Source organism: Pleurodeles waltl, chromosome 3_1 (assembly GCF_031143425.1).
Source record: "Pleurodeles waltl isolate 20211129_DDA chromosome 3_1, aPleWal1.hap1.20221129, whole genome shotgun sequence".
NCBI classification, from domain to species: Eukaryota; Metazoa; Chordata; class Amphibia; order Caudata; family Salamandridae; genus Pleurodeles; species Pleurodeles waltl.
Genome location: NC_090440.1, coordinates 1,692,256,041 through 1,692,282,300, shown reverse-complemented (window position 1 = coordinate 1,692,282,300; position 26,260 = coordinate 1,692,256,041). Strand labels below are relative to the sequence as shown.

At 47.4% G+C, this 26,260-nt stretch overlaps 1 protein-coding gene across 1 annotated transcript in view; it reads right to left on the bottom strand.

Moving 5' to 3' along the window:
• LOC138285504 (pericentrin-like) overlaps positions 1 to 26,260 on the bottom strand; it is a 542,361-nt gene that overhangs the window by 451,161 nt on the left and 64,940 nt on the right. Inside the window, exon 7 of the mRNA XM_069225495.1 lies at positions 13,942 to 14,171. Within this exon, the coding sequence (XP_069081596.1) occupies positions 13,942 to 14,171 (230 nt within the window). The remainder of the gene's footprint in view (positions 1 to 13,941; positions 14,172 to 26,260) is intronic.

The following is a 26,260-nucleotide window of genomic DNA, read 5'->3' as shown; positions in this document are numbered from 1 at the left end:
ACTTACTGGGGGATTAAGGGCCTAGTCACATGTGGATCAAGTGACCGGGTGTCTTGTTTTAGAGAAGGGACATTGGCACCATGGACCTGGTTAGTAGGAGCCCAGTACACATCAGTCAAAGTTGCAAAGTTGCATCTAAAAACCAGGCAAAAAGTGTGTCAAACCAGAACCGAGCTCCTTACAGAGCATTTGAGAGGAAATCAGGAGATGCTTTGGCACGTTTATTGTGAAACCCAGGGAATGCGGGTTCGCTGTAGTCTGGAGGTGGGAGACAACATCCTGGGGCGAAGTTGCCTTCAACAGCCAGTCATCGAGGTAGGGGAAGACCAACCCTGACCTGCACACATGAGCTGTGACCACCGTCATCACCTTGGTGAGCAGCCAAGGGACACTGGTAAGGCCAAATGGCAGCACGGTGAACTGAAAGTGTTCAAGGTCTACCTTGAACTGCAGTTAACTCCTGTGGCAGGCAGGATTGGTATTTGGAAATACACATCTTGTAAGTTCAACGCTACCAACCGGTCTTCTGGGTCTAGGGCAGACAAGACCTGAGCCAATGTCAGAATCTTGAACTTCTTCTTGGGGAACAGATTTACAGTCCCTAAATCTAGACTAGGGAGAAGACCCTTGTTCATTTTGGATATCAGAAAGTAGAGGGAATAACAACCACTGCCTACTTCTGATATCGGGACCCATTCTATGGCTCTCTTGGTCAAGAGAGCTGTAACTTCCTCTCTGAGCAGGCCCAAACGATCCTCCATCAACCGTTCAAACGTAGGTGGGATAGAAGGAGGAAAGGATTGAAAAGGCAGGGCACAGTACTTCTTGATGATCTGCAGCACCCATGCATCTGATTTTAGTGACTTCCAGTGGAGGAGATGATGGTATATTCTCCATCCAACTGGGAAAGCATGGTTCTGCAGATGTAAACTAGGAGGGCTTGGAGGCTGTAGCTGCTGGGCGCTGTGTGGTACACTACTTCTGGCCTGCAGACCCCCTAGGTCTGAAGGCACCACGCCCACGTCCTCAAATGCACCTGGGTTGGTTACATGGGACGGTGGCTGGCACTGTGCTACACTGCTTATGTAGCCACGATAGGGATGAAAGGCAGAAGGTGGACAAGGGCTTGTGAGGTGCCCAAGGACTTGGCTGTAGCTTGAGAGCCCTAAAGCACTCCAGTGCCAAGTCTGCCTTCTCGCCAATCAAACGAATGTCATAGAAGGGCATGTCCATCAGACGTGCTTAGATATCCGCTGAAAAAACATGTCCTCAGGCCAGCATGGCGTCGTAAGGCCACTGTAGGAAAGTAGTATTTTTCTGACATGGTTGCCCCCACTTTTTGACTGTCAGTGTGTTTCAACTGTAGTGCACTGGGATCCTTCCAACCCAGACCCCAGTTTCAGTGTTATCTACCCTACATTTGGTTGGAAAGTACTTCTTACACCCAACAATTAGCATGCTGGTGTCACCCTGTAGGTAGCTAGTATATGGTACCCAGGGCATTGATGCAACAGAGGTCCCCCATAGGCTATAGCATGTACTATGCCACCCATGGGGACCCATGCAAACTGTGTCTCCATACCTGCCATTGCAGCCTATGTGAAATGGTGGAGGCAGCTATCGCCCCAGACATATGGTTTACCTTATATCGTGGTCAAAGCACTTGGACTCTAAGTCACCCCTAAGGTACGTCTTTCAGCCTGTGTGAGGGAATGCCTGCATGAGTAGGTGCCCCTACAAACTCCAGAATCAATTTTCTGGGCTTTGTAAGAGCAGAGAAACCATTCTTCGGAAAGGAGTGGACACTGGTTATTGCGAGACATCCAACTACATAATGTTTTTTTCTGAACCCAGGCATGTTTGGTATGAAACATGTTGAAATCCTGCAACTACTCCAGTTCTAGTGTTAGTTGCATGATATCATATACTCAGGGGGTTCCTTAGAGGATCCCCCATGTCTGCCTTTCAGTCTTGCAGGGCCTGCGTGCAAGCCAGTTCTTCAACCGACTCCAGACACTGTTCTGCCCTCCTGCCGCTGTGTAGAACTCGGACAGGGGAAGGCAGATCAAAGAATTTTCTTTAGAGGAGAGCTGTTACCCCCTCTCCTTTAGAAATAGGTGTTGCTGGGCTAGGGTGGGAGTGCTCGTAAGCACCACCAGACTCCTTTGAAAGGCATAGTTGGTGCCCTTCTGCTAAACTAGTTTCTTCAAGTGCAGGAGCTCACAGGCTCCTGCTCTGGTGCAAAACATACAAAGGACAGGGGAGTGACCACCCCGTCCAGCTCCTACCCTAAGCTCTGCCAGGTGGACACTTGATTCTGCCATCTTGGAAACAGGATGGGCAGACGCCCCTGGGAAGCAACTGGTCAGTCCAGAAGAGTAGCATCCCTGCATCCCCCCCCCCCCCCGAATACGTGGGTCACCGCAGCCGTTGTCCAACACACTTCCTGGCTTATTTAAAGGGCTCCCCTAAAAGTGGGACCCCAGATTCGTCTTGACGACGTCTTCTAAGACCTGGACACCGGATCCTGCGGCTGGACTTCACCGGGAACCAAAATAAGACTGCAATTGGTAGGAGGGCTCCTACTGTAACTTGGTCCTCTAGCACTGCAAGGACACTGCAACATTCATGGCTGTGCATCCTCCAATGTCACAAGGATTCTGCCTGCATTAGGAACATCTAGAAGTAATCTCCCTTGGAATGAATGAGTCACTCCCCTGCAGCCGCAGGCACCTCGATGTCTACGACCGATTTGTGGAACCTGCTGTCCCATGTACAACGTCAAGGCTCTGCTCACAGGTGGTGGTTCTGTGGTCCTCTTCGGGTCACTCCTGTCTTCATCCACTTGGGAGATTGTGGGTCCCTGCAGCAGCCAATGGAATAGCACCCCTATGTACTGTGATTGTTGCTCTTGCCAAGGCTCGTTTGCCCCTTCTCCCAAAGATCTTTGAGCTCCAAGAATCCCCAGCCTCCAGCACTCTGCAACATGGGACTCCTGTTTGTTGTGCTGCTGAGGCCTCCTTGCAACTCCCTCTGACTGCTGCCATTGGATCACTCGTGGGGGCTCAAACAACTTCTGCTGGCCTCTCTGTGTGCTGAGGGCCAGCCCTGACTCCCCCTCAAGGGTAGAGTCTCCTGGACGTTGCTGGTCCCCCAGTACTTGTAAATCCATCTTCAGCTCCTGGTTGCATCTGCCAGTGCTTCTTGGTGGTGTCACTGGTCACTGACCCTCCTCCAATCCGGTGACTAACGTGGGACAGCTCGCAGGCAACTCCTAGGATCTTCTGCAGGTCCTGGACCCACAGCTGCACTTCTTCCTTTACCAACCAGCAGGAACTTCACCTCTAGAAGGGTGGGTATTGCCACTTGCACCACCTAGGCACCTCTGAGGTTGCTGGACTCTGTCCCCTTACCTTTCCAGGTCTTCTACGTCCAGAATCCGTCCTTGGGTTCCACCGACCTGGTACACGGTGAAGAAGCCGGCCTGGTGTGGAGGACACCTATGGTGTTTGCCCCTTTTACCAGGTCCAGGCAACACCTATTAGTTAGTGAGAAAGTGCCTAGGAAGCCTGGGCTCTCTACTGGTATCTGTGATGAGCAGCCAAGACTGATCTAGGAAGAGCGTAAAGCACTTGCATTAGCACAGTAACATATCTCACATGAAAGGAACTACACAGTGTTGCAAAAAAATAAAAATAAAGGTACTTAATTACACTATCACTGAACCAGATTACTTATAGGCAGTCCCCCAGGTAAGTACACACTATATATACAAGGCAAGTATTAGGAATTATAATAGAAAAACAAGAATTGGCAAGAAATAGCAGAAAATAGCTAGGCCACTATAGCTATTTTCTACAAACTAAAATCTATATACAATAGTGAAATGCAAAGTGAGATCCCCCACCAGAGTATGTGGAATAGTTAGGAGGGAACTTGGAGAACTTGGGACTCCCGAGGGGGAGTACCTAGATGACCGACCGAAGGTAGAGAGGACCAAAAGGACCGCTCAGAACCCCCACCTGTGTTGGAGGATCCACGCAGTTCCAGTGGAGAGCAGATCCCAGCAGCCGGAAGTCGTTACCTTAGGCATCTGCGGATGCTGGGGCGTTTCTCCTTTACTCCAAGGGAGATTACTTCTTGCTGCTTTGGAGAAGCTGAAGTCTTTCCGACCCCAGAGAATGCACAGCCATGGAAATGTTTCAATTGCTTGAAGGAGCCAGCGAAAAATGTTGCAAGGTGAGGTCGTCTCGGGAGTTGCAGGCTTGTTTGGTTCCCGAGAAGTCCAGCAGCGGTTCCAGTGGCCAGGAGCAAGAGGTCAATGCAGAGGAGTCCTGGTGGAGTCTTGCACACTGAATCTGGGGACCCACCTGCAAGGGAGTCCCTTAACAGCCCTAACTGGGGGCTTGGTGACTCTGCAGGGTGACCACCTATCAGAGAGGGTTACTGACGTCAGACACCTGTTCTGACCAGCCAAATGCTCCCAGGGGCCTCTGCACATCTTGGGCCAGATGTATCGAAGCTTTTTGCATTCGCAAACTGTGCGAATCGCAAAATTCAACCATTTGAGAATGCCAAAATGCCTTTCATGATTTATGAAAGGCATTTGCAGTACAATTTCAAGGAATCGCTAAAATAGTGATTCCTGAAATTGCGACTCCATTTACGGAATTGCAAATTGCGATTCTCTAAATAGGAAATCGCAAATAAGGAACTCCTATTTGCGATTTCCAAAGCATATGTATCATGCATTTCCTAAATGTGAATTGGGCATTTGGGAAATGCAATTACCAACAAATCCAATTTGGTGGTAACCATGTGCAATTTGTAAAATGACATTTTGCGCACACATGCCTCTATGGCATGTGTGTGCTTCACATATCCACTGATATTTTTTTGGGGTGCATCAAAGGGGGCCTCAGTCCCCCAGCACCCTGGCATTTGCATTACCTAATTTGTGAATTCCTAACAGGAATTCTCAAATTCTGAAATGCAAAACCATTCGCACCTACAGGCCCATAGGGATGAATGGAGTCCCATTCCCTAATTGCGATTACCGATCCACAATTTTCATACATCCCATTCTGCATTTCTTAAATAGCGATTTCTTAAACATCGCTATTTAGGAAATGCAAACCGAAATAATGATACATCTAGCCCTTTGTTTCCAGGATGGCAGAATCAAGTGGCCACCTGGAGGAGCTCTGGGCACCACCCCTGGGGAGGTGATTGACAGGGGGAGTGGTCACTCCCCTTTCCTTTGTGTGGTGTTGCGCCAGAGCTGGATGGGTGTGCCCTTCAAAGCAAGTCGGCGGCGTGCGTAGGCTAACCCTCCCCAGTCTTGTAACACCTATTTCCAAGGGAGAGGTTGTTGCACCCCTTCTCCCACAGGAAATTCTTTGTTCTGCTTTCCCCTGCTTGAGCTGGTGAAACAGCAGGAGGGCAGAAACCTGGCTAAGGGGCTGCAGCAGCGTGGACTGCCCGCAAACTGCAAGCACTCATACTCGAGTCCCCATAGTGCATAGAATCATGCCCCCAATACTGGCATTAGTATTGGGGTATCATTCAGACATGCTGAATACTGGCATTAGTATTGGGGTATGATTCCGACAAACATGTCAAGGTTTGGAGTTACCATTATGTAGCTGACCACAGGTAGTGAGTGACCTGCGGCCAGTACACGGGTAAAAAGGCTTCCCCGCACTTACAAAGTCCAGTGCATTGGCACTCAGGTTTGCAGGGGCACCTCGCACATGCAGGGGTGCCCACACACACAGGGACCTGCATGCTGCCCTCTGGGCTAGGAGGGCCTATCATAAGGGTGACTTACAGTGACCTGGTGCAGTGACCAGCAGTGAAAGGGGGCATGCTCCTTTTCACGCAGGCTGCAATGGCAGGGCCGCAGACACAGTTTGCATGGACTCCCATGGGTGGCATAACACATGCTGCAGCCCACGGGGAACCCCTGGTGCCCCAATGCCCTGAGTACCTAATTACCATATTCTAGGGACTTAAATTGTGGCACCAGTATGCCAATTGTGGGGTGTGCTAAGTCCTAAGCATCCAAATTTAGAGGAAGAGCACACAGTCACCGGGGTCCTGGTTAGCAGGATCCCAGTAAACAGTCAAAAACACTAACAGCAGGCAAAAAGTGAGGGTAACCATGCCAAAAAGAGGATACTTTCCTACATCGGGTATCCCATAGGTTAACATTGGTTAAGTCACGGTTAGGAAAAGGTTAGAAACAGATCCTTCCCAGAGTACCCCAAGGAAATCCATTGGAACAAGGAAGGTTCAAGAGTGCCCCACCTATGGATACCCAGAAAGGTGGAGTACCTACTCCAGGGAGTCCAGGTGCATAGGGGTGAAATAGGGTCAGAACCTGGGGACCTCGGCTGTCCAGCTGCTAAAGTGGCCAGGTCTATGGAACCCAGGCGTGGATTCTCTTTAGTTTGAAATCTCCTAATGGTGCTAGCAAGGCCTGTACAGTAGTCCCTACAACCTATATGTGTGCTAATGATTTGCATGCGGTTCCGACCTCCAAAGTCCATAGGGGCATAAGTAAATTGTTAAGCAAACTTATTATGCCTTAGGGCAGCCAGCAGTTCTGGAAACAATCGGGGCTAGACTTATAATAATGAACTAGCGTAGCCTCAATAGTGTCCAAAGGCTGTAATGAAGTCTGGTATAGAGGGGAGAAAATAGTACATCAAATCGCCGACTAGTGTGACAATTTAAGTACAATCAGCACAATAATACTGAAGACCAATACCTGAAATGGTACTGTGCATTCAGTAGCAGGCAGGCTCTTCACCATTCAGATGGTCCCATCATAGGTGCTCCAGTGAGCTCCAGTTCTTGAGCTGCAAATAGTTTTGGTGATTAGGGCCCTTCCCACCATCCCAATCAGACCCGTTCGCAGACCCAGACGCAATGCGGCGATCATACCTTACAAGAGGCCCGAGCCTCTGGGGTAGAGCTGCGGTCCCAGACAGGGCCTTGGGATCTTTGGATATAATCTGTTCACCCCCAGCATTATCAGGCAGCTTTGCAGGATCCAGTTCTCTCACTACAGTCGGGGGTCTGTCCAGCACCAACACACCCGAGGTCGCATTGCCACCAGGCCCGCCGGGAGTGAGCAGCTAGGGCAGGACCATACTGGGCCTTCAGGGCCATCATGTTGCCTCCATAGCGATGATGGCAGCAGAGTTTTGTCGTTTATCTGCTGGGGAGAAAAAGGCAGTCAATAGGGCACCACTCACAGGGTGCCATGCCCACAAACCACTGCCTGTGGCATAGGTATTCAGCCCTCTAGCAGGCCTTACAGCCCTAAGGCAGGGTACACTATACCACAGGTTAGGGCATAGTTGCATGAGCAATATGCCCCTACAGTGTCTAAGTCCATTCTTAGACATTGTAGGTGCAGTGTGGCCGTACTGAGTATATGGGCTGGGAGTTTGTCATTACGAACTCCACAGCTCCATAATGTATTCACTGAAGTCTGGAATCAAACTTTTCAGCACAATAAACCCACACTGCCAGTGTTGGATTAATTGAAATATGCACCCAGAGGGCATCTTAGAGGCGCCTCCTTTATGTTAGCCAAACGTCTAGTGCAAGACTGACCGGTCTGTGCCAGCCTGCCCCTTCCAGATGAGTTTGACCACATGGGGTAAGAGCCTTTGTGCTCTCTGTGGCCAGAAACAAAAACCTGCACTGGGTGGAAGTGCATCACACCTCACCTCTGCAGGAAATAACACCTGGCGATGAGCCTCAAAGGCTCAGGCCTCTTGTTACAGTGCCCCAGCTAGTGGAGATGCCCCCCCCCCTCCCAACTCCCCCCCCAGACAAAGCCACACTTTTGGCGGTAAGTCCGGTGGAAAAATTAAGGAAAACAAGGAGTGATCACTTCAGCTGGGACCACCCTTAAGGTGTCCAGAGCCGAAGTGACCACCTCCTTGCAAAATTCTCCATTTTGGTTTGGAGGACAGGAACCAATAGGGTTAGGTCTGTGTCCCCCTCCCCAAGGGGAGGAGACACCGGAAGGGTGTAGTCACCCTCAGGGACAGTAGCCATTGGCTACTGCCCTCTGACCCCCTGTAACGCCAGAGATTTAAGGGCTCCCCTGAACCTAGCTCATCAGATTCCTGGCAACCTCAAGAAGAAGAAAAGAAGGAAGAAAGAAATAAAAAGGACTGCTAAGGTGACCCCCAGCAGAGAAGACTGAAGATACCAACTGACTTGGTCCCAGCCCTACAGGCCAGTCTTCAGCTTCTGAAGCCCTGCTACAAAAAGGCGAGGCTCTTGCAGGAGCAGCGACCTCTTAAAAGCCTCAAGAGGACTGCCTGCACCCCAGAGGACCAAGGACTCCGGATCCACCCTGGAAACGTGAGTCCTGCCCACTGCCCATGTCCATGTGGCCCAACAAACTAAAGCTGGCCCCCAGGAGATTCTAATCTAGTGTCCACCCTGGGATGACCACTCCTATGCAACACGACGCCTGCAGCCTAAATCCGGAGGACCCCCCCTTGACTTCGAGAGAACCGGGTGTAGATTCCAGATACCAAAAGGTACACCTGCCCCACCAGCCCCATGGCTTTGAGGAATCTGACCTTCGGTGCAGCAACGTCCAGCAGGCAGCCCTCCTCCGTGTCCAGCCTTTGTTTTTCTGTAACCAACCCCCTGGACTTAGCCTGCAGCATCTGTGTGACTCTCCGCCCCGTCCCCGGTACTCCTCTAATCCCCGTAGGTCTGCCCTCCGAAGACACAGGTACTTATCTGCAAGCAAGCCTGATTCAGAGTGCCCCAGTCTTCTTAGAAGCCCATGTTAATTCTACCTCAACTTTGACCCCTGCACCCAGCCAGCCCAGTGTTGCTGGTGGTGGGTGTGTGCAGTTAACTTGAACCCCAACCTGCGGACATCCTAACTCCTGGAGACTGGAACTCTAAGTTATGTGCTTACCTCAGAACTGTGCTAACTTTTCTTTCCCCCAGAACGGTTTCTGAAAATTGCACTGTCAACTTTTAAAAAAGTTAATTACTATTTATTTGAAAACCGTATAACTTGCAAAATTGAAACAAAGTGGTGTTGTTACATACGTCTGAATTTACCTGCAAACTGAATATTGTGGTTCTAGAAATAAAGTAACAAAATATATTTTTGCATATACAAACCATTGGCCTGGAGTTAGTCATTGAGTGTGTGCTTCATTTATAGCCTGTGTGTACAACTAATTGCTTTGCACTGCCCTCTAATAAGCCCACATTACCACAAAAAAAGCATTATTACTATCTACTTTAGCCTTTATTAAGCCTCTGAGGAACCCCTGGACTCTGCATACTATATCTCATTTTGATACACTGAGCCAGCTTCCTACACTTAGCACTACCCCTGATAAGCGCAACTGCTCACCCACTCTACCACAACATAAAGCATTATTCCCATCTACTTCTGCCTCTGCAATACCAATTGGGGATTCACTGAACTATCTGCACAGTGTACTTCATTTTAGTACACTACATAGAGAGCCAGCTTCCTACAACTCCCACTGGGGCATAATGAATGGGGATGGAGGAAACATGTGAGTAAGACCCTGAGGAACATAGTAATAGGAGACTTGAAGTAGGTTGATCAGGCAACCTCAAAAACCTTTAAGAATGCCCATAGCAGAGCCCTGCTGGGCCAGAGAAATAAAACAATAGGACCTCGGAGAAAGGGGCAGAAGGAGGGTCAGACTCGTCTTTGCACCATGCCACAAATGTATTCGACCGACAGCCGTATACCGTTTTGGTAGAAGGATGCCTGGCTTCGGGAGGAAGGGCAAAAGCTGTCAACTGTTGCCGCTCAATCTCCATGCACAAAGGCGGAGACTGGAAAGGTCTGGGTAGAGACTACACTGCTACTGTGACAGAAGATCCTCCTGAAGGGGCAGTCTGATCAAAGAGTTGATGGCCATGCTCAATAGCAGACTCTACATGCCCAGTCCAGAGCCACAATGATTACTTGGGCCCCGTCGTTCTCGATCTTCTTAAGAACTCTAGTCTGAAATGGTATGGTCAGAAAGGCGTACAGGAGGCCTGAGTTCCACTGAAGACGAAAATGAGTCATCGAGCGATTGTCACTTTGGAAACAGTAATGCACAATACTGCTGACACTGCAAGTGCTCTGTGGAGGTGAAGAGATCTAACCAAGGCTCTCGCACTGCTGAGAGAGACCTTGCGCCACCTCTGGCTGGCGACACCATTTGTGACCAACTAAGCATTGCTGGCTGAGTTGGTCGGCTCTGGCGTTCAGAGAGCCTGCCAGAAGTTAAACTACCATGGAAATGCCAAGTTCCAGCCACGTCCAAAAGCGAAGAGCCTCCTGACAAATGGTGCACAACTCCACCCTGCCCTGCTTGTTGCAGTAACACACGACGGTGGTGTGGTCCATAAACACCTGCAATACACACTTGAGAGAGGGAAGAAATTATTTCAATGCTAGTCTGATCACACCAAGCTCCTACAGGTTTATGGGGAGTCAGGACTCTGCCCGCCGACCAGGTACCTCTGAATTCCACCTCTCCCAGATGGCCGTCCCAGCCCAGAGTGACACATCTGTCACTACTGTCAGAACTGGAGGGAAAGGGAGAGGGATCTAGCTCCGACACAAACACGGTTTGTTAATCACCACTGTGATCTTGCGCAGTTTCCTCAGAGATCTTGACCATGTCTGCAAAATTCCCCTGATGCTTCGCCCACTGCAACTTCAGGTCCCACTGCAGAGCCCACATTTGCCATCTGGCATGTGTCACTAGCAGAATACAGGAAGCAATTAGGTCCTGTAGCCTCAGTCATTCTAACTGAACTCCAGGATAGAGGTTGAAACATTGGTATCATAGCCTGAATATCCTGGATTCGCCGCTCAGGAGGATAAGCCTGAAACTGCACTGTGTCCAAAACAGCTCTGATGAAAGGGTGCGTCAAAGCGAGTCAGGTGTACCCCAGCAAAGACATTAAGTCCAGCATAGTCTGGAGGTGGGAGACCACAACCTGGGGCAAACCTGCCTTCAACAGCCATTTGTCAAGATAGTAGAAGACTGAAACACTTGATAGAACCTTAGCCAGAGTGAGCATTTTGTACTTCCCATTCCTGAGGAAAAGATTAAGGGACAAAAGTCTAGAATAGGGCGGAGGCCTTGGTTCTTTTTGGGTACCAGAAGGTAATGGGAATAGCAACCACAGCCTACTTCTGGCACAGGAACCCCCTCTATAGCTCCCTTGGCCAAGAGAGCTGTAACTTCCTCTCAGAAAAGTGGCAAGTGATCCTCCATCATCCAGTCGTAGGATGGTGGCATGGATGGAGGGGTAGCCCGAAGGGGAGTGAGTAAACCCTTCAGACTACCTGCAAAACCCACCTGTCTGACGTGATGGACTGCCAGGGGAGCAGGTGATGGCGAATCCTGCCTCCCACTAGTCCCTGCCGGGAATAAGTCATACTAGGAAGGTGGGGACGTGCAGGGAGGGGGGTTGGCAGGGGAGTTTGGACAGCATGCACGGTGCTGTGGCTGGACAGGAACAGACATGGTTAGGTGCCCCTTCCGGAGCCACAACAGGGGCAAAAAGCAGACTAAGGAGGGTGAGGGGCCGCAACAAGGCCTTGAACGTAGAACGAGAGTCCTTGAAGCGCTTGAGCGCCAAGTCTGCTTTTTTTCCGGAGACAGGTGTCATCAAAGAGCATGTCCATAAGATTGGCTTGGACATCCAGCGAAAAGCCGGGCGTCCTCAATCAGGCGTGGCGCCTCAGGGCCACCGTCGATTAAACCACTCTGCCCAGTGATTCGGTCGTGTCCAGTTCACATCAAATCGTCTATCCCATCAGTAACTTCTTGGGAAAGTACAGCCCAGGCCTCCTCCGGGACATGTGGCAGCACTTGCACAACCATATTAGTGTGTAGAAATGATGGCCCAAAAGGCATGCAGTGTTCATGGACTACAATGCCAGGCTGCCGAAAGAAAACATCATCTTCCCAAGTGCAACCAGCCACGTGGATTCCCTATGTAGGGTTGTCGAAGGGAATGAGCCATGGGAGGATGGAAGCTTGGATAACCAGGCTCTCAGGGGTGGTGTGTTGCATAAGGAAACTTAGGTTGACCAGAGCAAGGCAACAGCAGTGGGCAACTGTCATGTTTACAAGAGCGAGGAGCCCTGTGCTGGGTTTGGATCAGGTACCCAAGTAGGACATCTGTGAGGGCTTCATTGAAGGGGAGAAGGGGTTCGGAGGATGAAGCTCCAGGTTGAAGCACCTCTGTCAGGAGGTTAGTTCGACTTCCACCAAAGGGCCAGGACCTCAGCTGCTCTTCAGGCCACCATAGAATAAGAACCTCCCACCTGCGTAACCATGGTAGGGGGAGAAAGAATGCTAGTATCTGGGGAGGTATCCAGTCCATTGGCTTCACTCAAGGCCATACGCCAGTCCACAGGATCTTGGAGCTGGTATTCCAAAGGGTCCACTGACCCCTCCCATTCCTCATCGTAGCCTAGCCCATAGGAAACAGGCCAAGGATCTGACACAGGCGGTACAGCACCTATCCGTGGCACAGTCTCATATGCCACCCATCCAGCTCCTTGTCAGAAATGATGATGGTGACGGCACCATTGTCAGGACCGGCGTTGGGGAAGTCAGAGTTGGTACGACTACACCATCCCGGATGTAAGCATAGATCCATTGGTGTCCCTCGAAGCCAAGGGTGAAGCTGCCAGTGCAGAACCCGGAGGGGCCCCTTTGGGCTCTGCGGCGCCCGCCGGCGGACTCACGCTGCCAAAAAATTAAATGCATGGCTGCATAGAACTCTTTTAGCTGGGCATGAGTCACTCTGGCTCCTAGAAACTCAGGAAGGCACCGAGTCAGCCCAGATGCAGGTGCCAGAGGGAGGCCTAGAATGACGATGCTCCTGTATCTCGTTGGCCAACAGACAAGGGGAAGTTGAAGAACGTTTTGCTTTCTTTGACTTCTTGTGCCTCAACTCACCCGATAATCCTAAGGACTTGGACTGGCATGACAACAAGGATGGAAGACTTCGAGACCACTCCCTGGACCTTCCTGTCAACTGGGATTTCTACTTGCAGAGTCTAGTGGCGGGCTATCATCATCTTCAGGGACTACTCCTTCAAAGCATTTGGATGCATGACCCAACACTCTGAGCACAACTTCGGGTTGTGGTCACGCTCAAGACACCAAAGGGTCATGAGGTGTGGATCCATCACAGACATTGCTCAATGACAGGACCCACAAGACTTGATTCCTGTCTTCCTTGATGACATCCCTCGACGCACCAGGAGTTAACAATTTGAAAAAACGTAGACAAAAAGTAGAAAAAGGGCAGTCAAAAAATGACTGAAGTGTAGCTCTTTTTGGATCAACATTGACTGTCGTCAGCGGGCTGGAGGTGGCACCTATATAGGACCCATGACCTATCCAGCGTGGACAATGCAGACAGACGCGGAGCTGATCGATGCCACTTAACGCCGCGCAGGGGTACTGCCTGAGAAAAATCACTGGATCCAGACTGACACCTGGGGGAAATTCTAAGATAAGATATCTGCAACGAAATGCCTTTCTCAGATCCGATAAATAGGAACCTTTAATAGGATTTACAGAGCAGTGAAAGTTACTATTTCACTGCCCTTCCCTAACTTTACTATTCTTTCCCACTTGACCTAATGAAAAGGTCTACAACAGCAGGTAGCAAAAAAACTCAAATCTGAAAAATAAATCTAGTTGAAAAGAGGGATAAAATGTTCCTTTCAAGAAAAACAGATCAAAGTGGTAAATGTCAGAATAATTATGGGTAAGGGTGGGGATGTGGGATGGGACACTTAGGTTGGGGGTCCCACTAAAGATCACCCAATACTTGCGGAAACACGCACTCTACAAGAGGAAGGTGGTGAAAAAAACTTACATCCATGAAGTGTCGCTGGCTTTTCAGTTGTTTCTCCAAAACTTGGATCTGCTGTCGAAGGTCAAAGACTTCAGATGTGACCTTAGCTAAATCTTGATTTCTGCTGATTTGCTCCTCGAGCTCTGCTTCCAGCACATTCATTTGAGACAACAAGTTAGCTCTATCCTTCTCAGACTGACATTTCAGCTCCAACTTCTCTTGGGACAGGCGGTCCAACTCTTTATGTAGATCTAAAGAGAAACATTAGCTGGCATCATCTTTTATTGCAAATATTCCACAAGTAAAAGCAAGTAAGAGTTTATATAATATATGCAAAATGATCTTAAACATAATATAATACATGGCTCTGTAATTACTATATAAACAGCAGTCTGATTTCTTTATAGTCAGCAACTTATGACTCACCCAGTCACTGATTAAAAAGAAAAGACGTCAGAACTCGCCTATTATACGTTATTACAGCTGAGTTCTGATGTCACAATGCCGGTTACCAGATCCAGCAGCCGATGTGAAAGGCAGGTCACATCATGGAAACTGAAGCAGCTGTTTAAAGCAACCAAAAAGGAAACTTTGCTTTTATTTCTTCTGCTCTACTTTTATAGCTTAAAATGACAAACACAGAGAACGTTTATTTTTTGCACTCATACACCGAGAAAAGCTAGAATATTTCAAAACGTTTCTACAAATTGAGCTACTGCAGCTTTTTTATTTCTTTAACAAAAACTTACTTAAATTGAACTGTTTCTAATATCCGTTTGCCTCAAATTTATAAAATTGTTTCATGTGTTCAATTTTGAATTCTGAGGGTTGGACCCTATATTCGTCTGCAAGACTCCAGGAACTGTCTGCAAGTCTCCTCTGCAAGACACTTCTGTGACCTGTACAACGGAATTGTTGCTGTTCTTCACTGGAACCAAGGACTCCTACTGCAGCTTTGTTTCCAAGATCTACAAAGACTTCTGCAACCCCGTGATTGTGCATCCTCCAGAGTCACAGCGATTCTGCCTGCACTCAGAAAAGCAAGAAGGAATCTTCCATGGAGTGAAGGAGTCACTCCCCTGCATCTGCAGGCACCTCAATGACTATGACTGGTTTGTGGATCCTGCTGTCCCACAGACTCTTCAAGGCTCTACAACAAAGGTGGTAGTTCTGTGGCTCTCCAGAGGTCTGACCTATCTTCCTTGCAACTGGTAAGTCTGGGGTCCTTCTCTGGAGCTGCTTGGCTGGAACCCCTGTACACAGCATCTGTGGCTGCCAAAGCTTGTTGGCTCTTCAGTCTGAAGACCTTGTAGTTACAAGAAGCCCCAGCCTCCAGCACTCTCCATCTCCAAGAACAATGTCCTCTCTGCAACTCCTGCAACGTGGGCACCCCTCTAAGCTGTGCTGCTAAGGCCTCCCTGTGACTCCCTGTTCCAGCTGCCAGAGGGCCCTGCTGAGGGGCTCTGTCGTTTTCTGCTGTCACTCCTACGTGCTGAGAGCTGGTCCTGACCTAGCTGCCAAGGTTGGGTCACCTGAACCTTGCTGATCTCCACAAATCCTGCAACCCTGTGCAACGCTTCTCTGCATTTGCCAAGGCTTGTTGGTTGTCCTGCTGACCACTAGCCCCAGTCTGCAATTCGACGACCGGCGTGGGAAAAGCTTGGACTACTCCTTGGATCTTCTTGCAAAGCCTGGACTCCAGTTTCACTTTTTCACCACTGTCCTCCAGAAAATCATCTCCGAGCAGGGGGTGGGGGGATTGCCCTCCTGCACCTCCTGGGCAGCTGCGGATTGTCCGTACTCAGTCCCCTCTTTCCTTAGGCCCTCTTCTTCCAGAATACACACATGGGTTCCACCAACCTGGTCCACAGGTCACGACAGCAGCTGGACAACCAAGGTCCCCTGTGATTTCAGCAGGAGAGTCCGACATAAATTCACCACTATGCACCGGGGCTTCCTGATGTAGGTACTCCACTGTTCTGGGTGGGGACACTATCCAACTTCCCTTGTCCTAATGGGTTTCCTCGGGGATCCTCCGGGAAGGGTCGTAGAATGCGAAAATTCCAACTGCAACTTCCCAATGTTAGCCTATAGACAATGACCTGAGATTTCTACTCCACTCGGGCGCCTGGGAAAACTTATCTACTTACCTTTGGGGTTTTAGTACTTCCCAGCCCTAAGGGAATTTGGGTGGTAGCGTGGGTTGGAAGTAGCTTTCGCATTCCATTATTTTTTAGTAAATGGTTGGCACCCCCATTGGGGTCCATGTTATTATATGCCTTTACTTACCTGTTGCTAAGTATATTTTGTATGACCATATTTCAGGTTAGGAGAACCAAACTTAGTTCTAGAGTGTGTCTTACAATAACTAACATTTTTCTCACACTGGTAAGATTCTTTCCTGTGTGAACATCAATGACTGACCTGTGTGCTATTTGCAACTGTTTTTCACCCTCCTGGATAAGCCTTAGCTGCTCTCCACAGCAACCCCTATGAGAGCTCTGGTTATCTAGAGCCGCCTACACAATAACTAAGGGTTGCCTGGACTCAGTACAGGGTGCCTTACCCATAGGTGTACACCATATACTGAGCCAGCCTACTACAGGTATGACCATTTATTATATGGGATACAGTACCCACTAGTGTACATAAGGATACTGCAAGTCACAGAGGAGTCCCATAAGCTTATAAATGAACTTGGCATGCAGCCGTTCCTCTATATGGTTATAGAACTCCTTGTTGACTTGCAAAATCCATCTCAAGTACAGCAGAGGATATATATCTATGTTCAGGCATGTAGTGCTGTAGATTTACATGCTTTTCATAAGTGTGCCATCTAGTGTTAGGCTCGGAGTGTTACAAGTTGTTTTCTTCAAAGAAGGTTTTCGACTCACAAGATCGAGTGGTGACTCCTCCTGGTGATAGTGCGTATGGGCATCGAGTCCTTTGTTAGATTGTTTTCCTGTAGGAGGGTGATGTAAAGAGTGTACAAGTGTGTGCAATGGCATATGTACATCTATAGTAACTAAACGGGATGTCCATGCAAAGTATATACATATTTACAATATATAGTACTACAACGGCCACAGCTTTCCGGGGAGGAGGGAGGGTGCATGTGAATCTACAGCACTACATGCCACAAACAGATGTCTACTGGGTAAGTAACATTTTCCGTTCGATGGCATGTGTAGCTGTAGATACACATGCTTTGCAGAGACTGAAAAGCAGTCCCCTCCTAAAAAGGAAGCGGTGGTTAGCCTGTAGGAGTTGTAGTAGTTGGAAATAGTGTTCTAAGCACTGCCTGTCCAACATTTGCTCTTTGTCGAGATAATACATCCACACTGTAGTGTTTAGTAAATGTGTGTGGTGTAGACCATGTGGCTGCTTTACATATGTCTACCATTGGTATATTGCTTAAGAATGCCATTGAAGCCCCTTTCTTCCTAGTGGAGCGAGCTTTACGAGTTACTGGTAACTGTCTTTTAGCTTTAAGATGGCAAGTTTGTATACATTTGACTATCCATCGTGCTAATCCATTTTTTGAAATGGGATTACCTTTGTAAGGTTGTTGAAAAGCTACAAAGAGTTGTTTGAATTTTCAGAAATCTCTGTCTATATAGTACATGAGAGCTCTTAACATCAAGGGTGTGAAGAGCTCTACCAGCAACTGAATCTGGCCGTGGAAAGAAGACTGACAATTCCACTGATTGATATAAAAAGGTGAAACCACTTTTGGTAGGAATTTTGGGTTTGTGTTAAGAACTATTTTTGTGAATTTGAAAGAAAGGTTCCCCTAGAGTGATTGTTTGAGTTTCACTAACTCTCCTTAAAGAAGTGATTGCTACCAAAAAAAGCAACCTTCCATGATAAAAACTGAAGGGGGCAAGAATGCATGGGTTCAAAAGGTGGCTCCATAAGTCTGGTGAGTAAAATATTAAGATGTCAGACAGGGGCTGGTGGAGCTCCAGGTGGAATAACCCTTTTGAGACCCTCCATAAAAGCCTTTATAACAAGAATCCTAAAGAGGGAAGTATGTTGTCTGTTTTGGAGGTAAGCAACTATTGCTGTTAAATGGATTCTAATAGAGAAATATGCAAGATTTGCTTTTTGTTAATTTAACAAATATTAAACAATATCTTGTACTGAATGTTTTTAGGTTGACAATAGTAGACACAACGTTTCCATTATGCTGCATAGTCTAGTTGTGGGTTTGCGTGCTTCTTTCATAATATCCATACATACTGATGGAAGCTGTTAAGTAGCCAAACTATGACTTCAGGAGCCAAATCTCCAGGTTGAGTATACTTGGATTTGGATGTGTGATTTGACCTCTCCTTTGAGTCAACAGATTTGGTTTGTTTGGTAGTTTATGTGGTACTACAGACAGGTCTAATAGTGTTGTGTACCAATGTTGACGTGCCCATGTGGGAGCTATGAGTATCGAGGTGAGTGAGGTTTGTTCCTCTTTTTCATCAGAAATGAATTCGTGGGAGAGGTGGAAAAGCATAAGCAAATATCTTTGACCAATTCATCCATAGATCATTGCTCTTGGATTGAGGGTGAGGGTAACCTGGATGTGAAGGTTTGGCATTTTGTGTTTTCTTTTGAAATGAAAAAGGTCTATTTCCAGTGTTCCCCACATACGGAAGTATTGTTGAATCACCTGTGGTTAAATCTCCCATTCGTGTATTTGTTATTGAGTCCTGCTTAAGAGGTCTGCTAGTTGATTGTGTATCCCTGGGATGTACCCTTCTATTAACTGAATGCGATTGTGAATTGCCCATTTCCAAATTGTCTGTGCTAGAAGGGACAATTGTGATGAATGCGTCCCGCCGTTTATTTTGCAGATGATACATCGTGGTCATATTGTCTGTCCTTATTAATACTACTGTGACTGTAATTTGTGTTTGAAAAGCTTTGAGTGCTAGGAATACTGCTAGTAATTCCAAGTGGTTTATGTGCTAAATTTGTTGGATTGAGTCCCATTTCCCCTGTATAGTGAGGTTGTTGAGATGAGCTCCTCAACCTATCACTGATGCATCTGTTGTGATCACGGGCTGAAGCAGAGGGTCCTGAAAGGGCAGCCTTTTTGATAGGTTGGTGGAATTCCACCATTGAAGAGAGCTGTGAGTTTGGCGGTCCAACAACACTAGATTCTGAATCCGACCGTGTGCCTGAGACCAATGCTAAGAGATACATTGTTGTAGTGGTCTCATGTAGCCTGGCATTGGGGTGCTATTGCTATGCATGAAGCCATCTGTAAGGAAATGCCTCCTTGGCATGGTTACCCCCTGACTTTTTGCCTTTGCTGATGCTAAGTTTTGATTTGAAAGTGTGCTGAGGCCTGCTAATCAGGCCCCAGCACCAGTGTTCTTTCCCTAACCTGTACTTTTATTTCCACAATTTGCACACCCTGGCATCCAGGTAAGTCCCTTGTAACTGGTACCCCTGGTACCAAGGGCCCTGATGCCAGGGAAGGTCTCTAAGGGCTGCAGCATGTCTTATGCAACCCTGGGAACCCCTCACTCAGCACAGACACACTGCTTGCCAGCTTGTGTGTACTGGTGGGGATAAAAAGAATAAGTCGACATGGCACTCCCCTCAGGGTGCCATGCCAACCTCACACTGCCTACAGGTATAGATAAGTCACCCCTCTAGCAGGCCTTACAGCCCTAAGGCAGGGTGCACTATACCATAGGTGAGGGCATAAGTGCATGAGCACTATGCCCCTACAGTGTCTAAGCAAAACCTTAGACATTGTAAGTGCAGGGTAGCCATAAGAGTATATGGTCTGGGAGTCTGTCAAACACAAACTCCACAGCACCATAATGGCTACACTGAAACTGTGAAGTTTGGTATCAAACTTCTCAGCACAATAAATGCACACTGATGCCAGTGTACATTTTATTGTAACATACACCCCAGAGGGCACCTTAGAGGTGCTCCCTGAAACCTTAACCGACTACCCGTGTAGGCTGACTGGTTTTAGCAGCCTGCCACACTCCAGACATGTTGCTGGCCACATGGGGAGAGTGCCTTTGTCACTCTGTGGCTAGTAACAAAGCCTGTACTGGGTGGAGATGCTTTTCACCTCCCCCTGCAGGAACTGTAACACCTGGTGGTGAGCCTCAAAGGCTCACCCCTTTTGTCACAGCACCCCAGGGCATTCCAGCTAGTGGAGTTGCCTGCCCCCTTCGGCCACGGCCCCACTTTTGGCGGCAAGGCCGGAGGAGATAATGAGAAAAACAAGGAGGAGTCACTGGCCAGTCAGGACAGCCCCTAAGGCATCCTGAGCCGAGGTGATTCTGACTTTTAGAAATCCTCCATCTTGCAGATGGAGGATTCCCCCAATAGGGATAGGAATGTGCCCCCCTCCGGGAGGAGGTACAAAGAGGGTGTAGCCACCCTCAGGGCTAGTAGCCATTGGCTACTAACCCCCCAGACCTAAACACCCCCCTAAATTCTGTATTTAGGGGCTCCCCAGAACCTAGGAACTCAGATTCCTGCAACCTAAGAAGAAGAGGGCTGCTGAACTGAAAACCTGCAGAGAAGACGGAGACACAAACTGCTTTGGCCCCAGCTCTACCAGCCTGTCTCCCCACTTCTAAAGACACTGATCCAGCGACGCGTTCCCAGGGTCCAGCAACCTCTGAAGCCTCAGAGGACTACCCTGCATCTAGAAGAACCAAGAACTCCCGAGGACAGCGGCTCTGTTCACCAAAGACTGCAACTTTGCAACAAAGAAGAAACTTTGAAACAACACATGTTTCCCGCCGGAAGCGTGAGACTTTGCACTCTGCACCCGACGCCCCCGGCTCGACTTGTGGAGAACAAACACCACAGGGAGGACTCCCCGGCGACTACGAGACCGTGAGTAGCCAGAGTTGTCCCCCCTGAACCCCCACAGCGACGCCTTCAGAGGGAATCCCGAGGCTCACCCTGACCGCAACTGCCTGTTTCAAAGACCCGACGCCTAGTAAAGACTCTGCACCCGCAGCCCCCAGGACCTGAAGGATCCGACCTCCAGTGCAGGAGCGACACCCAGGTGGCACTCTCCCTTGCCCAGGTGGTGGCTACCCCGAGGAGCCCCCCCCTGCCTGCATCGCTGAAGAGACCCCTTGGTCTCCCATTGAATCCTATTGCGAACCCGACGCTTGTTTGCACACTGCACCCGGCCTCCCCCGTGCCGCTGAGGGAGTACTTTCTGTGCTGACTTGTGTCCCCCCCGGTGCCCTACAAAACCTCCCTGGTCTGCCCTCCGAAGATGCAGGTACTTACCTGCTGGCAGACTGGAACCAGGGCACCCCCTCCTCCATTGAAGCCTATGCGTTTTGGGCACCACTTTGACCTCTGCACCTGACCGGCCCTGAGCTGCTGGTGTGGTAACTTTGGGGTTGCTCTGAACCCCCAACGGTGGGCTACCTTGGACACAAATGAACCCCGTAGGTGGTTTACTTACCTGCAAAAACTAACAAACACTTACCTCCCCCAGTGAAAACTGTATATGCTATTTTGCTAATTCAAAGTTCCTAAAGTTCCTAAGTGAAATACCTTTCATTTAAAGTATTGTTTGTGATTCTTGAACCTGTGGTTCTTAAAATAAACTAAGAAAAGATATTTTTCTATACACAAACCTATTGGCCTGGAATTGTCTCAGAGTGTGTGTTCCTCATTTATTGCCTGTGTGTGTACAACAAATGCTTAACACTACCCTCTGATAAGCCTACTGCTCGACCACACTACCACAAAATAGAGCATTAGAATTATCTCTTTTTGCCACTATCTTACCTCTAAGGGGAACCCTTGGACTCTGTGCATACTATTCCTTACTTTGAAATAGTGCATACAGAGCCAACTTCCTACACCATCATACCTACTTCACTGTATAAGTGTGGTTGCATTGTAGTTGTAATAGGAGACTGTGAAATGCTTGATTCAGACTGGGTTTGGGTATGCCAATGCTGATTGAGTGTTTAGAATAATCCCTAAATACAGTTGTATCTGTGATGGTTGCAGGTGAGATTTTTGGTAATTGACTGTGAATCCTAGATAGAGTAGGATGTTTATGGTATATTGAGTATGATGTTGACGAATTTGAAGTGTGCTAGCTTTTATAAGCCAGTCGTTGAGATATGGGAAGACATGCATGTGCTGTCTCCTGAGGAAGGCTTCAGCTACCGCTAAACATTTGGTGAACATCCTTGGTGCTGATACCCCAAATGGTAGCATTTTGAACTGGTAGTTCTTTCCTGCTACAACGAATCTTAGATACTTTCGATGTGCTGGATGTATGTGGAAATAAGCATCCTTGAGTTCTAATGTGGCCATATAGAGTTACCATAAGGACGTGTTCTGACAGTATGCATAGATTTAGGGGCCTGAGATCCAAGATGTGTCTGCGAGTACCATCTTTGTTTGGTATGAGGAAGTATAATGAGTATACTCCGGATCCTTGCTGGGGTATAGGTACTGTTTGAGCAATAGTGACTGTACTTCTTGTTTTAATAGAATGAGATGCTCTTGAGTAAGTTTGTGTGAACAAGGAGGAATGTTTGGTGGCGCGGAAATGTGATCTAGGCAATAGCCATGTTGGATAATTGAGAGAACCCACTGATCTGTAGTAATGTGCCATTGTGGATAGAATTTTACCAGGCTTCCTATCACAGGAGATGTGTGCTCTGTGGGGTTGGTGAGAAAGTCATTGGTTATTTGATTGAGAGGAACCTCTTCCTCCATTGTTAGATCCTCTATAGGAGCCTCTAAATGATCAATTCTACACTAGATGAGGATTGTTTTTGTTGGGAAGTTGCTGTTTCTGAAGTTGATGGTTTGAAACCCCATCTAAACTGTGGTCTATGAAAAGTACCTCTGGTGGGTGTGGTATAGAACGCACCCACTGCTTTGGTTGTCTCAGAATCTTTAGGTTTATCTATGGTTGTGTCAACCTCAGGGCCAACTAGATGATGTTTGTCAAAAGGCATGTTTAACACTGCCTGTTGTATTTCAGGGTTGAACCCTGAACATCTTAACCAGGCATGTCTTCTAATAAGCACGCTGGTGTTGAGCTAGCTGTTGTATCAGCTGCATCGATAGCAGATCTAATAGCATTATTAGATATTGCTTGCCCTTTATTTATTTACTATTTGTTGTCCCCTCTTTTGGTGTTCAGGAGGTAGGTACTGTAATAGTTCGTCCATTTCATCCCAATGTGCCCTATCATATCTAGCCAAAAGAGCTTGTGAATTGGCTATCGTGCAATGATTTGCAGCCATTGAAGCTACTCTTTTACCCCACTACAGCTATTTGTTTTACTCTGCTTGTCTGGAGGAGGGGCATCTCCTGTGGACTGACTACTGGCCCTTTTTCTTGCTGTGCCAACTACAATTGAGTCACGTGGTAATTGTGTTCTTCTAAACAATGGGTCTGAGGGTACAGGTTTATATTTTTTATCTACTCTAGGAGTGATAATTCTGACTTTAACAGGTTCCTGAAAAAAACAGAAGCCGGTCTGAGCATTACTGGAAGCACTGGATGACATTGCTATTGTTTATGTGTAGACGCTAACGTGTCAGAGGAAATCTTGTTCTATCTGATCTGTATGCATTTGCACATTATGAAAGGCAGTAGCTCTAGCCACTACTTGATAGTATGCAGTAGTGTCTTCCGGTGGGGAGGGTCTAGCAGGATATAAGTCTGGATCATTTGGCAGAATATGATCAGGGTCATATGTATCCCATGGATCTTTATCCTGCTGTTCATCACTAAAACATCCCTATGTGGTGATAATGAGGATGTGTGTGGTAAAAACTGTGCTTCATATGTGGGTGATGGTGGTGGTGTGGAAGGAAGGAAGAACAGGAGAATGTGGTGGTAAAGGCTGTTTATGTTTTGTCGCCTCTTTCTGCTGTTTATCCTTGCAGACCTTTTTTGATGGAGGTACATCCTTTAAAGTGTCTTTAAAAGTCAATTTCCTTTTAAAGGACATTGGAGGGGAGTCAATTATTCTTCCCATGAATGTGTATTTTCCGCTGTTTAGCATCCATGACCTCTAAAATGCCTGTGTCTTTTGACTCTGAAGATTTGTACTTTGTTCGAACCGAAAGCAACAGCTCCGAAGGTGGTGTAGATTTTTCCGGCTCCCAAGATCTGCCTTCTGATTTTCGGCTCGATTCCGAGAATGTTGCGGGAGTCTGTTTGGTCGATGTCAAATGCACTTTTATCTAATATAAAAGAGTCTTTAATCTCTGGCCCGAACCGAAATGTTGATCATCTGGACTTACTTTTCAGATCCAACCTTGACCCAAAGGCCGTGGAGGACCGACGACTAGTGCTGAAGTCTTTTTTTTAATTTTTTTATTTTTATATATTTTTGTGTGGTGCGACGGGGCAGTTGTACTCGCGTACTGTGCTGGAGGTAAATCTCGTGACTCGAAAACCTTCTTCGAAGAAAAACTTGTAACACTCCGAGCCCAACACTAGATGGAGGACTAATGCAAAGCATGTGTATCTACAGCTACACATGCCATCAAACACATATATATATATACACACACACACACATATACATATACACACACACATATGGAAAATGTCACTTACCCAGTGTACATCTGTTCGTGGCATTAGTCGCTGCAGATTCACATGCTGTGCACATCCCGCCATCTGGTGTTGGGCTCGGAGTGTTACAAGTTGTTTTTCTTCGAAGAAGTCTTTTCGAGTCACGAGATCGAGGGACTCCTCCCATTTCGGCTCCATTGCGCATGGGCGTCGACTCCATCTTAGATTGTTTTCCCCGCAGAGGGTGAGGTAGGAGTTGTAGATGCTAGTAATAGTGCCCATGCAATGGAGTGAATACGTATGTACATAATGTAGTTTAAAGTAATATATATATTTACAAATATACAGATGTTCAAGATCAACTTCTAAACGGCTACAGGCTCCCGGGGAGGCGGGTGGGCGCATGTGAATCTGCAGCGACTAATGCCACGAACAGATGTACACTGGGTAAGTGACATTTTCCGTTCGATGGCATGTGTAGCTGCAGATACACATGCTGTGCATAGACTAGTAAGCAGTTATCTCCCCAAAAGCGGTGGTTCAGCCTGTAGGAGTTGAAGTTTTTTGAAACAATATTCGGGGTACTGACTGGCCTACTGTGGCTTGCTGTGTTGTTAGCACATCTACACAGTAGTGTTTGGTAAATGTATGAGGCGTAGACCATGCAGCTGCCTTACATATTTCTGTCATTGGAATATTTCCTAGAAAGGCCATGGTAGCACCTTTCTTTCTAGTTGAGTGTGCCTTTGGTGTAATAGGCAGTTCTCTTTTTGCTTTACGATAACAGGTTTGCATGCACTTAACTATCCATCTAGCAATGCCTTGCTTAGAAATTGGATTTCCTGTATGAGGTTTTTGGAAAGCAATAATTGTTTTGTTTTGCTAATTAGTTTTGTTCGGTCAATGTAGTACATTAACGCTCTTTTGATGTCTAATGTATGTAGTGCTCTTTCACCTACAGAGTCTGGCTGTGGGAAGAACACTGGTAATTCTACTGTTTGATTTAAGTGGAACGGTGATATGACTTTTGGTAAAAATTTAGGATTTGTTCGTAGAACTACTTTATGCTTGTGTATCTGAATAAATGGTTCTTGTATGGTAAATGCTTGAATCTCACTTACTCTTCTTAAAGATGTGATGGCAATTAAAAATGCAACTTTCCATGTTAAGTATTGCATTTCACAAGAGTGCATGGGCTCAAAAGGTGGACCCATGAGTCGTGTTAAGACAATGTTGAAGTTCCATGAAGGAACTGGTGGTGTTCTTGGTGGTATAATTTTCTTTAGACCTTCCATAAATGCTTTTATGACTGGTATCCTAAATAGAGAAGTTGAGTGCGTAATTTGCAGGTAAGCTGAAATTGCTGTAAGATGTATTTTAATGGAAGAAAAAGCTAGCTTTGATTTTTGCAAATGTAGTAAGTATCCTACGATGTCTTTGGCAGATGCGTGTAAGGGTTGAATTTGATTATTATGGCAGTAATAAACAAATCTTTTCCACTTATTTGCATAGCAATGTCTAGTGGTAGGTTTCCTAGCTTGTTTTATGACCTCCATACATTCTTGTGTAAGGTCTAAGTGTCCGAACTCTAGGACTTCAGGAGCCAGATTGCTAGATTCAGCGATGCTGGATTTGGGTGTCTGATCTGTTGTTTGTGTTGCGTTAACAGATCTGGTATGTTTGGTAGTTTGACATGAGGCGCTACTGAGAGGTCTAGTAGTGTTGTATACCAAGGTTGCCTTGCCCATGTTGGTGCTATTAGTATGAGTTTGGGTTTGTTTTG